This window comes from Gossypium raimondii, chromosome 3 (assembly GCF_025698545.1).
Source record: "Gossypium raimondii isolate GPD5lz chromosome 3, ASM2569854v1, whole genome shotgun sequence".
Taxonomy (NCBI): Eukaryota; Viridiplantae; Streptophyta; class Magnoliopsida; order Malvales; family Malvaceae; genus Gossypium; species Gossypium raimondii.
In genome coordinates, this window is record NC_068567.1 from 11,602,287 (window position 1) to 11,614,906 (window position 12,620).

The following is a 12,620-nucleotide window of genomic DNA, read 5'->3' on the forward strand; positions in this document are numbered from 1 at the left end:
ATATGACTATGAATGATACAATAAGGCAAAACTATATCTACTTGAGTTTGAAAATTCCAAAATGGTTCAGCATCTAATACACGAAACCGTTTCTTCAAAATCTCAAAAACATGTTCAACAGTGATTCGTAATGATGAATGACGAAGATTAAAGAGTTCATTTGCATTTACAGGCCTTTGAGCACTAAACTCTTTTAAATGATATCAGACACCACGATATGGGATAATATATCGATTTCGGATGCCATATCCATCATCAGCAAGATAATATTTACCTACAATTTTACAAAACATAATTAATACTAATAAATTATGAGCTTACTAGAACTATTTGGTATTTAATGATAATTATTACCTTCCGAAATTCTTAATCCTCCTGGGCGTGAAAGTGCATCACTTAAAATACGAGAATCATGTGCACTACCTTCCCAACCAGCTAGAACATAGGAAAATTTCAAATCAAATGTAATGGCAACTAATACATTTTGTTTCATCCCCCCTTTACGGCTACGAAATCTTGAATGCTAGGTGGAACGGGTGCACGAATATGAGTTCCATCTAATGCTCCAATACAATATTTAAAATAAGGATAAAACCTTGGATTGTTTCTGATTTCACTAGGAGTTGACTCATCGGGTAATCTAATAACCAGTTTATACAATTTCAAAATAGCTCTAAATACAACCTTAAAGTAACGGTGAACTGTCTCAGTTGATCTATTATATTTAGATCCAATCATTCGAAACCTTACATTATGACCAATTATATGTAAAAATATAACTACTTGCTCCCTAATATTGATAGATTTAGATGATTGTAACAAATTATTCCTACTAAGAATATCACACAAATTAAAAAAGGCGATCGGTCTCATCCTTATCACATCAATACAATGCTGGTCATCACTATATAAAATACTATTAATATAATTTTCTCTTTCATAATCTCGATTCACATGAGGGTGAGAACCAATTTTCTTCATAGTTTTTAATTTTTTAATTCAAAAAGCCCCAAAAGCTAAAACTGAAGCCATGACTCCGACAATTGCATTTTGATCTTGATTACGATCCATCTACACAAAATAATACCACACAAATATTTGATCACTATAAAAAAGATTTAAAATTTGATCAATATAAAATATATACAATATTTTAGATCGATTTAATATTTTACATGCATAGCAAGTACAAGTATATTGATGAATTCAATGGTTAGTTCGTTAAAATATTAATCATATCAGGATAAGTTTTTAAATATATTATTTTAATTATTTTAAGTTTCACTTTACTTAAATCATGTGTGGGTTTTATTTAATATACAAATTATTTTCGAACTATTCGATTCAAGATAAATTATGTATATAACAAAATCGATTTTGTTTATGTTTGGCCATGAATAAATATAAAAATACTATTTAGTATTTGCTTATAAAATAATCGAGTGACTGACATAGTTATGAAAAAACAAAATAACGGGTTTTCAAATATAAACAAAATAATGGTTTTATATATTTTCAAATGAAACCTAAATTTTTTAATATCTATTTGACTTCATCCAGTTCCAAATGAACATTTTGTAAATTTCTATTGGTTTTATCTTAATATAACTTTAAATAGTGTGAATAAAATTTTAAAAAACACATACACAAATTATAAATACTTGTGTACCTACCACATTAACAACTTTAATATAATGTATTAAAAAAACATACAACACCAATAATAAACACATCAAATCCAAACTGTCTATACAACAAGCACGTATGTAAATACATATTTGATCTGCATGTTTTAAATATAATCAACATGAAATTTGAAATTCATCTAAGCTAATAGGTTGATAAGGCTTAACTGGATACAATACATATACTTTGAGGACTTAATGAAACACTTTAAAATTTAGAGACCAATTTAAAATCTAGATTATAGTTTGAAGATGTACTATAAAATTAACCTTAAACGAAAATTTATCCCATAAGAAACAACACAAGCTTCATATATATATATATATTACACTAACAAATGAAAGTAATCAATAGTTGCAAAGATAGATCACAACCCAAACAGGAGATCAACTCTTCAATCTTCTGGTTTACTAATGCTTTCGGTTCATGCATTCAACAGCCAAATAAGAACTAGAAAGTATATGCAGTTATGATGCAGTATAATGACTAAATGCGCCAAATGGATTCCGTAGCATCTCAAAGTTTGCAACCCATGAGTGCACAAATCAATGACCACTCACTAAAGATAGTCCTTATTTAGAACACAAGTACCTAACTCAAAGTCTAATAATTCCATGGGAACCTTTAGGAAGTAAAATCCTATATTAAAAATTAAAGCATTAATAGATTTCAGAAGGTCACTCTTCTAAAGAAGGTGAAGTGTTTTATTATAATAAAAAGAAAAGTATAAAAGCAACTTTTGAAACCATTTCTAGGCCTCAGCTTCTTAGAAACACATCTTCAGCAAATAAATCATATACAACTTGAGCACAGTAAAGAAAATGTAGAAATTGAAACATAGGAAGCAGCTACAAACTTAAATTCAATTGTCTTTTCATTAACAAGCATTTAACAGACAAATTAAGTAAACTAGAGGAGTTTTCAATGAACAGAGCAAATATATACAAGAGGAAAACTTACATTAAAATTCTCTCTTAAAAGAACATAAACCACTGAACTAAGCTCCGAATTCTAGGGTTCTTATTTTTACTTTTGTATGGATGAATATGAGAAAATCTTATCTGGAAAAACACTACATTTAAAAGCACTATCAAATCATTTTAACATTCAGTTGATGCTGAGTTGGAATGGGAAACTGAAACCATAAAATCTGAGCCAAAGCTTCATTTTATAAACAGAGTGAAAGAAAACTACAGCCAATTCTTTACTGGTTTTTCGTTTCAACAGAAAGGGATAGGAAAAATAAATGAAAATTGAAAAATAAAATTCAACAGAAAGGAAGATTACCAGTCTTGAGTTTGCAGTAGAATCTCTGACGCTTTCAGCCGAAGAGGATCGGGAAATTTTCTAAGAAAGAGAGAAAGAAATTTGGCTGAGAAAGAATGAAGGAAAGAAAAAGAATGAAGAAAGGAAAAAAGGGATCTACCTGAGAGCTTTAGGAAAATGTCTTACAAAAATTGAAACGGTAAGATAATTTCCCAAAATGTAAGTCATTTTACCAGTGTTTTGGAATTCATTTTCCAAATGTAAAATGTTTCCCGACAAACAAACACTAGAAAATTGGGAAAACAATTTCTGAAAAATGATTTCCCACAAACAAACGCACCCTTAGTTATTGCTAAGCTTGGTTTTCAGTATTCCCATCGTGTGGGGGTGGTTGGTTTTTATGGTGGTATTTGGGTCAGATGGAGAGACTCGACTTCTGTGGAGATCTTGGAAAATCATCCTCAAATCATTTTAACTAGAGTTTTCGGTAATCCCTTTAGTTGGCATTTTTATGTTACTTTTATGTATGGGAGCCCAAATAGTAGTAAACAGAGACAGTTATGAATTAACCTTAAAAGCACTATTCCAATAGATGGGACTTCATTGTTAGCTATTTGAAACTTTAACGCCATCCTTTCTTCCTGTGAAAAAATAAAAGGGTGGGTCATTGGGAATATATGCTATCTTTTCGGGGGCTTTATAGATTCTATACACCTTTACAATTTGGGGTTTAGTGGTCCTAATTTCACGTGGCATGGAGTAGAAGTCTTTAAAAGATTAGATATAGTAATTTGCAATGAAGCTTGAATTATCAAGTTTTCGTATTCTAGAGTTACTCATTTACCAAAACTCAAATCTGATCACAGACCTCTACGTTTATCTCTGTTGCCACCTCCTCAGCCTACTTTTGGACGACCCTTATGTTTACTAGCAGGTTGGGTTGAGCACCTGTGTTTTTCTAACTTTGTTAAGGAGAAATGATCATTCTTGGGAAATATTTCAGAAACCCATTTTGCGTTCACTGGTCAGATCAAGCTTTGGAATAAAATGGTGTATGGTCATATTATTTCCCGTAAGAATCAGTTGATTCGAAAATTAGGTAACATTCAAAGAGCCCTTGATCATAGAAGTTTGATTTATTTAGATCAAATGGAACTTGAAGTCAGAGAAGAACTGGAATCTGTGTTATATCATGAGGAACTCTCATGGCACCAGAATTCTAGATGTGATTGGCTATCTTTCGAAGACCGAAATACTAAATTCTTCCATAGGAGAACGTAGCAGAGAAGAAAGCATAATCGCATTGTTGCTTTGAAAAATGAATCAGGGGACTAGATCTTGGATGAAGAAGAGTTGAAATAAGAGGCGGTTAATTTTTATAAGAATCTTCATGGTGAGCATCCAGGAAGTATGTGCAATCTACATTCCAGGTCTTTGCCATCTTTGGAGCAATGTGATGTTCAATTTCTCAGCAAATCAATTTTTAATGATGAAATCAAGGGGGTTCTTTTTTATATGGCACCCTTAAAGGCTCCGGGAGTATGTCGGGACCTCTATTTGTGATTGGGTTAGAAGAATCTTCTTTGGGGAGAGCATTGATCCTGAACTTAATAATTTCCTTATTTTCTTTATTCCGAAGACCCAAAATCCAGAAAGTTTCACCCAGTTCTGACTTATAAGCCTTTGCTATGTCTTCTACAAAATAGTGATGAAAGCAATCACTAATAGATTTAAGGTTGTGTTTCCAAAGATTATTGGGGTCGAGCAAGCCAGTTTTATTGCAGGGAGGAATATTAATGATAATATCATTATTGCTCAAGAGATTACTATAATATCATTATTGCTCGAGAGGTTACTCACTCCGGATTGTTTTTATATAAAAGTATTTTGGATTTATTATTTGAAATTTTTGTTAATTAGAGACTATATCGTTTTATTTTTAAAAGCTGTTGCATGAGACTTAGGTTTTGGGTTTATATAGCATGTATGACATTTAATTTGATTATAAGATGTGAAATATGGTTTTAATCATTTATGCATAAAATTTGGTTTTCATTAAAACTATGTTAGATATCACTTTTTTGCTACATGACTATGTAAATGAGGATTGAAATATATATATATATATATATAAACCTAGAATTCAACTTTTGCAAAATAGTCATTAAGATCAACTGGTTTTTGTAACTAAATGGTATTCTTGTTGAAACACACTAAGGCCTTGTTTAGCATTGCTGTGGAGAAACACTTTTGGCTTGAAAAGGACTTTTGGGAGAAAATTTGTGCTAAACAAGTAACTTTTGGTTGAGATTTTTGACTTTTCAAAAGCAATTTTGGCCAAATAGATCTTTTCTAATCCCAAAAGCACTTTTGAGTGTTTAATTACTTTTTCATCTCTCCAACAACACGGTACTTTCCCTTCTTTTTTTTTCTCTGGTTTTCTCTTCTCTTTTATTTTATTTTCTTCTTTAATTTTCTCTAAGGGCTTTGGCTGTTGCTCTCTCTCTTTCTTTCTACTCCCCTAATCCCATCTTTTCATTTTAACTCCTTATTTAATTTTCTCGTTTTCCCCCCATTTGAGGTTAATTTTCTCCTAAGTGCCAATTTAATTTCTCCAAGGTTCCAATTTCAAATTTGTTGGCTTTAAAATTTGCAGATTTGGATAGTGTTTTCCATGGGGTCAACATTGGTATTTTAGTGTAGCAATAGACAACCAATATTTCTCTTCATGCAATGAAGAAAGGTATTTGGCATTAAACACACATCCCAAGATATTAATTGTTAATAGTTAAGGTATTCGTTTGGTATTTGGTTATTGGTAGTGCCAATGTTTTTTCAATCCTCTATTTTTGAGGGAAATATCTACAATGATGGCATTAGTATGCTTGGATTGAATTTTATTAGGAAATAGGTGATGATATTCATTACATTAATTTATCCCTTCCATAACAGTTTGAATGAAGACTCATTGCAACTGATTTGTTCCTTTTAGTTTGCTCTTCTTATCTATGTTTAAATTATTATCAGTTTTTTCATTGTTGCTGTTGTATTTGGTTTGTTTTTTAACCAAGATGTGACCTAGTCCTATTTGTTTTGTTTGGGTAACATGGATAAGCATGATGTTTAAGGCATTTGTTTTTTTGGCTTTGTTAATTCCATTTATCTAATTCCATTTATCATATACTAGTATTTAGGATAAATTTGTTTGAGTCAAGCTAATTCAACTCATGTCATGATAGCACATAATTAGATCCATGCCTTTTAATTTCTTAACTCATTTACTAACTAAAACTAAACTTGGGTAGATTTGAATGGTTAACTTGATCAAATCTAATGAACTTGAGACTTTATTATGATGAGTGGGATCAAATTTTAGAATTATGTTATAACTCCATCTCCATATTTCTTGAACAACAATGCCTAATGCATATCATATTCCTTGCGGAAACGAACACTACACGATTTTGTATAATGGAAACAATAATTGAAGATATTGTTTGGAATGTTAAAAAGTTGTTTACAACATATATTATGAATTTCGAGGTTAAATTACATGTTAAAGTCAAAATATCTCGACTTTCTGGCCTATATTTATCTATATAATATTTTCAGTACATTTGGCTTACATGTAAGGTTTGTATATTATGACAGAGCCTCTGCTTGATTTTGGTCTCTATTATGTTATGTATGTCTTACAGTACAAAACTTAGATTCAATTATTGTGATGCAGATTTATACACAAATTGCCTACATTTTCAGGGCCATTTTGAATGTACTTTTGTGGAGTCATATTTATATAATGTGTAACAACCCGTTTTTGAGTGGTGTCAAAAATAGTGGTTTCGGGATAACAATTTCAATGAGTGAGTCCGTAAATATTAAATAATATTTATGGTTTAAATATGATGTTATTGTGAATTTTGATTTTATAGATTTTATTATTTAGTCAGTTAGTCAAGGTACAAGTGGTGTGTACTGAAAGTCAAGTGGGTTCGGAAAATGAGATATCGGGACCTCATTTCTGTAAACCGAGCTTGTGAATATTTTTATTAAATAATTACAAAGCTTTTATATAGATGAATTGAAATTCAGTCCAAAAATTTTAATGATTGAATTGTTAATTAAGGAAAAAAAACTAAATCATAAAAATAATAAAAATTAATCAGTATTGATTTTTATTAGTTAAAAGGCTAAATTAATTAATGTTAAGGGTTTTAATTTGCAAATTACCCTTTTAGTTGATAGTGGGACGGTTTGTGATGATTTTTGTTATAGTTTATATGGTGATTTAATGTTAATATATATAATAAGTTAAAATATATATAATAAATGAATAAAACATGAGTCATCTTCCTCATTTCCTTATCTTCCATCCGAAATCACCATTTGAAAAGCTTGGAGCTTTCAGTTGAACTTCTCCCCTTGCATGTATGTTAATTTAAAGTTCGCTTCTCGTAAATTTTATATTTTTGAGATTGTTGCAACTAGGTCTAACTAACTCGTATCTCCGTTTTCAAAACTGTCAAAAATTTAAAAAGTTTCCATTGATGTCATTTGAAGTTTTTTGAATGTTTTTGGTAGATTTGAAGCTTAGAAATTAAATAGGATTAATTTATTAAATAAATTTTTGTTAGTTTTGAGTTATGGACTGTGAATATATTAAAATTTGTACAAAATTTTTATAAATTTTGATAATAGGAGGCTGTATGTGTACATAATTCAAGTAGGTTTAAAATTTGGAGTTTAAATTTGGAAGATATGATAAGTTCAGGTTTAGGGACTAAATTGAATAAAATGTAAAATTTTATGGTAATTTGAAAATGAAATTTAATTATTGTACTATTTTGAGATGTTTGAAATTGATAAATTGAATTAAATTATATTATAGGTCAAGGATTGAACTGTACGGAGGGAAACCAAAAAAAAGAAAAAATTGCAGAATAGTCCCCATGGACAAATTTTCTTGTTGATTGTATTAGGTAAGTTTATACGGTAGGTTTGTGTTAAATTGTTACGTATTTAGAATTATAATTGTAATTATGTGTAATTGAAATTTTAATTGTTTGTGATTCAATACAAAAAGGTAATATAAAAGATTAAATTGTATATGATAAATTACAAATTGAAATTATTATAGAATTGGCCTTAAATTGAACTAAAATAGGATATCTTATGTGATGATAAGATAAAATGAATTGAATAGATTTAGAAATATTAGATATTATTTGAAATGTGAAATTGTGCTAATGTTATGATGAAACATGTTGTTATATATAGGTTGAATATGATATTGGTTGATCATGGTTATGAGTTTGAAATGGAGAAATGTTTATAAGTGAAATGTGAGAAATTGTTACCCTATTAACTGTTCGGGTAGGGTCGGATATAATTGGCATACCATAGGATAGGAAGAGCTTAAGGTTATATGACTACGTGTAGGGGAGTGCTGGGCACCCCATTTGTCGGTTATACCGACCAGTGCTGGGCACATTTATTAGCTGACTTTAATGGCTAGCACAGGGTGAAATTCATTATTACGGATTTATCCGTTAGGCACAGGGTGCCAAATTGGTGTGTTGGTTGGATCCGTGTATCCATTCGAGTTTGAGTCAGGTTAATAGGGATATGTATAATGTAAATGGAGTAAATGATATTCAGTTTGATTTGATACGATAATCGGATAATACATATATATATTGAGAATCGGTTATACAAGCCTAGGCCGTATGGAACAATGATTAATTAATGAATGTGATTTGGAATTCGTATTATGAAATGTAGTTGAAATTGACATTATACTGTCAATTGATGTATTTTTATATAAAGATAAATTGATATAGTATAGGAATGAAATTTATATGATTTAATATGAATTTGATTGAGAACAAAAAATTATAAAATGAAAATAATGGTTGGCATTAATTTGAAATAGGATGTATTATGGATAAATACATTGTATCATATGATTAAGATAGTGAATTGTTTAAATGATTATTTGTTTTGTGAATGATAATGAAATGTTGAATTAAGTGAATTTAAATGTTATGTTATTGTGTTACTATATGGTATGATGAATGTGGAACTCACCTTTTTGAAATTTGAATTGCCATGATAGGCAAATTTTACCAAGCTAAGTAGCATGTAGTGTATAATTATACCGAGGTAAGTTTCTTGGTTTTAATACATGTGAACTTACTAAGCAATTATAATGCTTACTCCCTTGTTTCCTTTTTCCTTGTAGTGTCAACTTGTGGAACGTAACAGGCGGATCATCAAGAAGCTCACACTATCTCGATATTGATTCAGTAGTCTTTTATATTTTAAAACTCTATTTTGTGGCATGTATATAGGCAAATTATTTTTGGTCAATCTTGAATGTTGGTATTTTGGTTCTTGATTGTGGTTTGTGTTTTAGATGGTTATATGCTATGTACATAGGCTATTTTGGGTTGATGGTTTAAAGTTATAAGTTGAAGTTGTAATTTGGTATAATGGTTGCCATGTATAAAGTTGAATTTAATGATTACTATGGTATGTATATAGGGTAAATGATGATAGTAAGCTTAAGTTTGGATAATGAAACTATAATCTTGGGTGAAATGTTTGGTAAATGTGTTAGTTAATAGTTGTGGTGTATGCATTGATTAAGGGTCTGTTTGATAGGGGGAAAATATTTTCCGGAATTGATTTTCCCCATTTTCCAGTGTTTGATTGGAGGAAAATATTTTCCTTTTGGAAAATCAACTACAAAACAAAGGAAAATGTCTTACAATTTTTGGGAAATTGTCTTACCGATTCAATCTCCGTAAGACATTTTCCTAAAGCTCTCAGGCATTCTTCTCCCTTCATCTAGTAAGCTCCCTTCATCCATTCTTCTCCCTTCCTTCATTCCTTCAAATTTTCGTTATTGAAAGCTTCATTTTGGTTCGTGAACTGAAACCGTCATTGCACGCGTTGCAATTCCATTTCCATTTTTCGACAGCCACTTCGTTTATTTTCATTTCTTTTTGGCTTTTATGCTCGTTTATTTTTCATTTCTTTTTGGTGCTACTACTTGCCATTTCGCTTTCAAATGATGGGTAAGCTTCCTTCTTCTTTTATTCTTCGTTCGGTTGTTAATGCCGGAAGCCATCTTTCTAATTTCCACTCTTTCTTCTTCTTCTAACACCATTGCTACCCACATCGACCGCCTAAGTAAGAAACATCCTAAGAACAATCAGGGATTTGAAGGTGGTTGTGTGGCTAGGTTCCTTGGCAGGCTTTCTTTTGAACCTTTGAAAGAAAATCATCTCTTTGGTCCTTCTTCTAATACGTATGTATCATGTTCCCCCTATCTTTAAATTTCACTTCTTTTTGCTGTCTCTGGTTTTCTAAGATTTTGTTCAGTTTTTGTGTTTTTTTTAATGTGATGAGAAATTGGGTTGGAATTGAAGTTGAGGGTCCTTTTGCAACTTTCAATTCTAAAGAAGGGGAAAAAAATTGCTTGCAAGTTTTAGATATGGACTGACGGTATCTTTTAGAAGTTGTTCATGTAGGAAGTTCTTATTTGATGATTCAACTGCAGTTCCCAATTGATCTTCTATAGGATTATCCTTGGATCATGCTAAAGGATATATCAATCTGTGATTTATTTTGATTCTATTGGAAATTTGTGTCTGATATGATTGATACTATTTAAGGTTATTATTAGATTTGTTCTTCCTTGTTCATTTAGCAGCAATAGGAATTCTCAATATGAAATGTCATGGTTTGCTTTGTCTATAGTAGGGGTGTAAAGGTGCTTGCAAACTACTTGAAGAAAGACTCGAACTCGGTCGAGCTATCAATTGAGTCAAATTTGAGCTTTGTTAAATAATGGCATGTTTGGAAATCATGGACTGGGTAATGAAGTTAGTTGCTTTGTTAATTTAAGGATTAATGGTTTTATAGGAACTTAAGTTAGTTGCTTTGTTAATTTGGGTAATGAACTTTGTCTGGAAATCAAGGACTGGTTAATGAAGTTAGTTGATTTGTAGCTTTATTTTTGTTTTTGTATGGTCTAATGAAAATCCTAATGTTTCTGATAGTAACTGGGTAGAAGTTCGGTTTTGGCTATTGTCATTCAGTATGTAAATGATGTTGAACATTTTATATCCTTATGGCTTAGCAACCCTTTTTTTTATTATGCCATGTCGTCATTGATAATCGCGAGTTGTGTAATTTTATGTTGTTCTTTCTCCTCCTCCTTCAGATTGGAAAAATTGGGAGCCTTAAAATGGGACAAGGTAGTGCATGGCAATCAAGCATGGAGGCTTATCACTTGCATCTAGCTGCACGCTGGTGTTATTCATCTGCTTGCAAACATGTTGAGCTTGATCTTCATTGGAATTCACCTTGAACAACAATTTGGATTCAGTACGTTATCTGTTCCTTTTTGCAGTTGTATAATATTTCTAGAATATGTAACATTTATAAGCATTTTGTCAGTCTTTGGTTGGTTTTTTAATTGACATATGTTCTTTATCCCGGCGATGCGTGTTGGGCTTATCTATCTATTGTCCGGTTTTGGTGGTAGCGTACTATCGTCTCTTTTCATTCAACGTAGCGTTTATTGGTGCCTCGGTGCTTTATTTGGCCTTCTTGGAGCAATGTTGTCGAGGCTGGCGACTAATTGGACTATCTATACAAATAAGGTAATATTAGTTGCCTCGGGTTCCTATCTACTTAGAAATGCAATCAAGGAAACCAGAGTTATAGGTGATTTCTTTTTCATGTGGCTTGAAAAGTAATAGAGGATATTGATTTTTACCTTAATTTGTAGGTCAGCTCGATCACACTCACGGTCATCATTGTCATTAACTTAGCGTTGGGGATTCTTCATCACGTCGACAACTTTATGCGCATATTGGAGGTTTCTTAACGGTTTTCTCCTCGAGTTCGTTTTGTGCTTCGTCCCCAATTCGGTGGGTGGGACGTAAACATCTTCTGCCGGTGCTCGTGTAACATCTAAGCATAAGGCATACCAATACCTATTTTTGGTGATAGCTATGTTTTACTCATTGTTGGGTAAGTTCTCTCAACCCTACATTACTAGTTTAGCACTCGTGTTTATAATTCGGTCCCGTTTTTTAATCTCCTCTGTTTTCCTTTTTGAATAATGACAGTTTCACAGTGGGGTTGGTAATCTTTGTTTAGAGGAGAGAATGGACATGACCATTGCAATTGGTGCCATTACGAATTGTGTTCCTACATCAAAATGGCACTGTGGGAACTAAGGCACCTTTATTACATATCGTTCAACGATTCTTTTCTAGTTTCCTTTACATTTTTACATTTGTTAATTTCTTGGTGTTGTTACGTGCCTATGTGTATATATATACATACATACGTACATGGTTAGTTTTTAGACTTCGAGTTATTTTATTCACTGTTGTTATGTGATTTGACATTTTATACACAGCTTGGTCTAAATATATACAATAAGCGATTTTACTTGAAGAAAATACTAGAATATCTTTCAGTTTTCCCTATAGTTTTAGCTAAAGGTTTTGGCTTTGCATTTTTGTGTGCTGAGATCAATATTTACTTTCTCTGAGGTCGTATCTATAATCTAACTTTGTCTCTTTGGACATTAAAGGATGAAAGTTTAATTATTAGAGATACAATATCTCTAGTTTCCGCATTAAATC

At 31.4% G+C, this 12,620-nt stretch overlaps 1 protein-coding gene across 1 annotated transcript; it reads left to right on the forward strand.

The window, feature by feature from the left end:
• The first annotated feature begins 10,070 nt into the window (after nucleotides 1–10,070).
• Nucleotides 10,071–12,206, forward strand: LOC105797173 (RHOMBOID-like protein 3). The gene is given in 10 exon segments (XM_052628834.1): nucleotides 10,071–10,264; nucleotides 11,183–11,345; nucleotides 11,463–11,624; nucleotides 11,753–11,827; nucleotides 11,830–11,914; nucleotides 11,917–11,976; nucleotides 11,979–11,997; nucleotides 12,096–12,117; nucleotides 12,119–12,165; nucleotides 12,167–12,206. Coding segments are annotated over 10 exon segments (867 nt in total).
• Nucleotides 12,207–12,620: the final 414 nt, after the last annotated feature.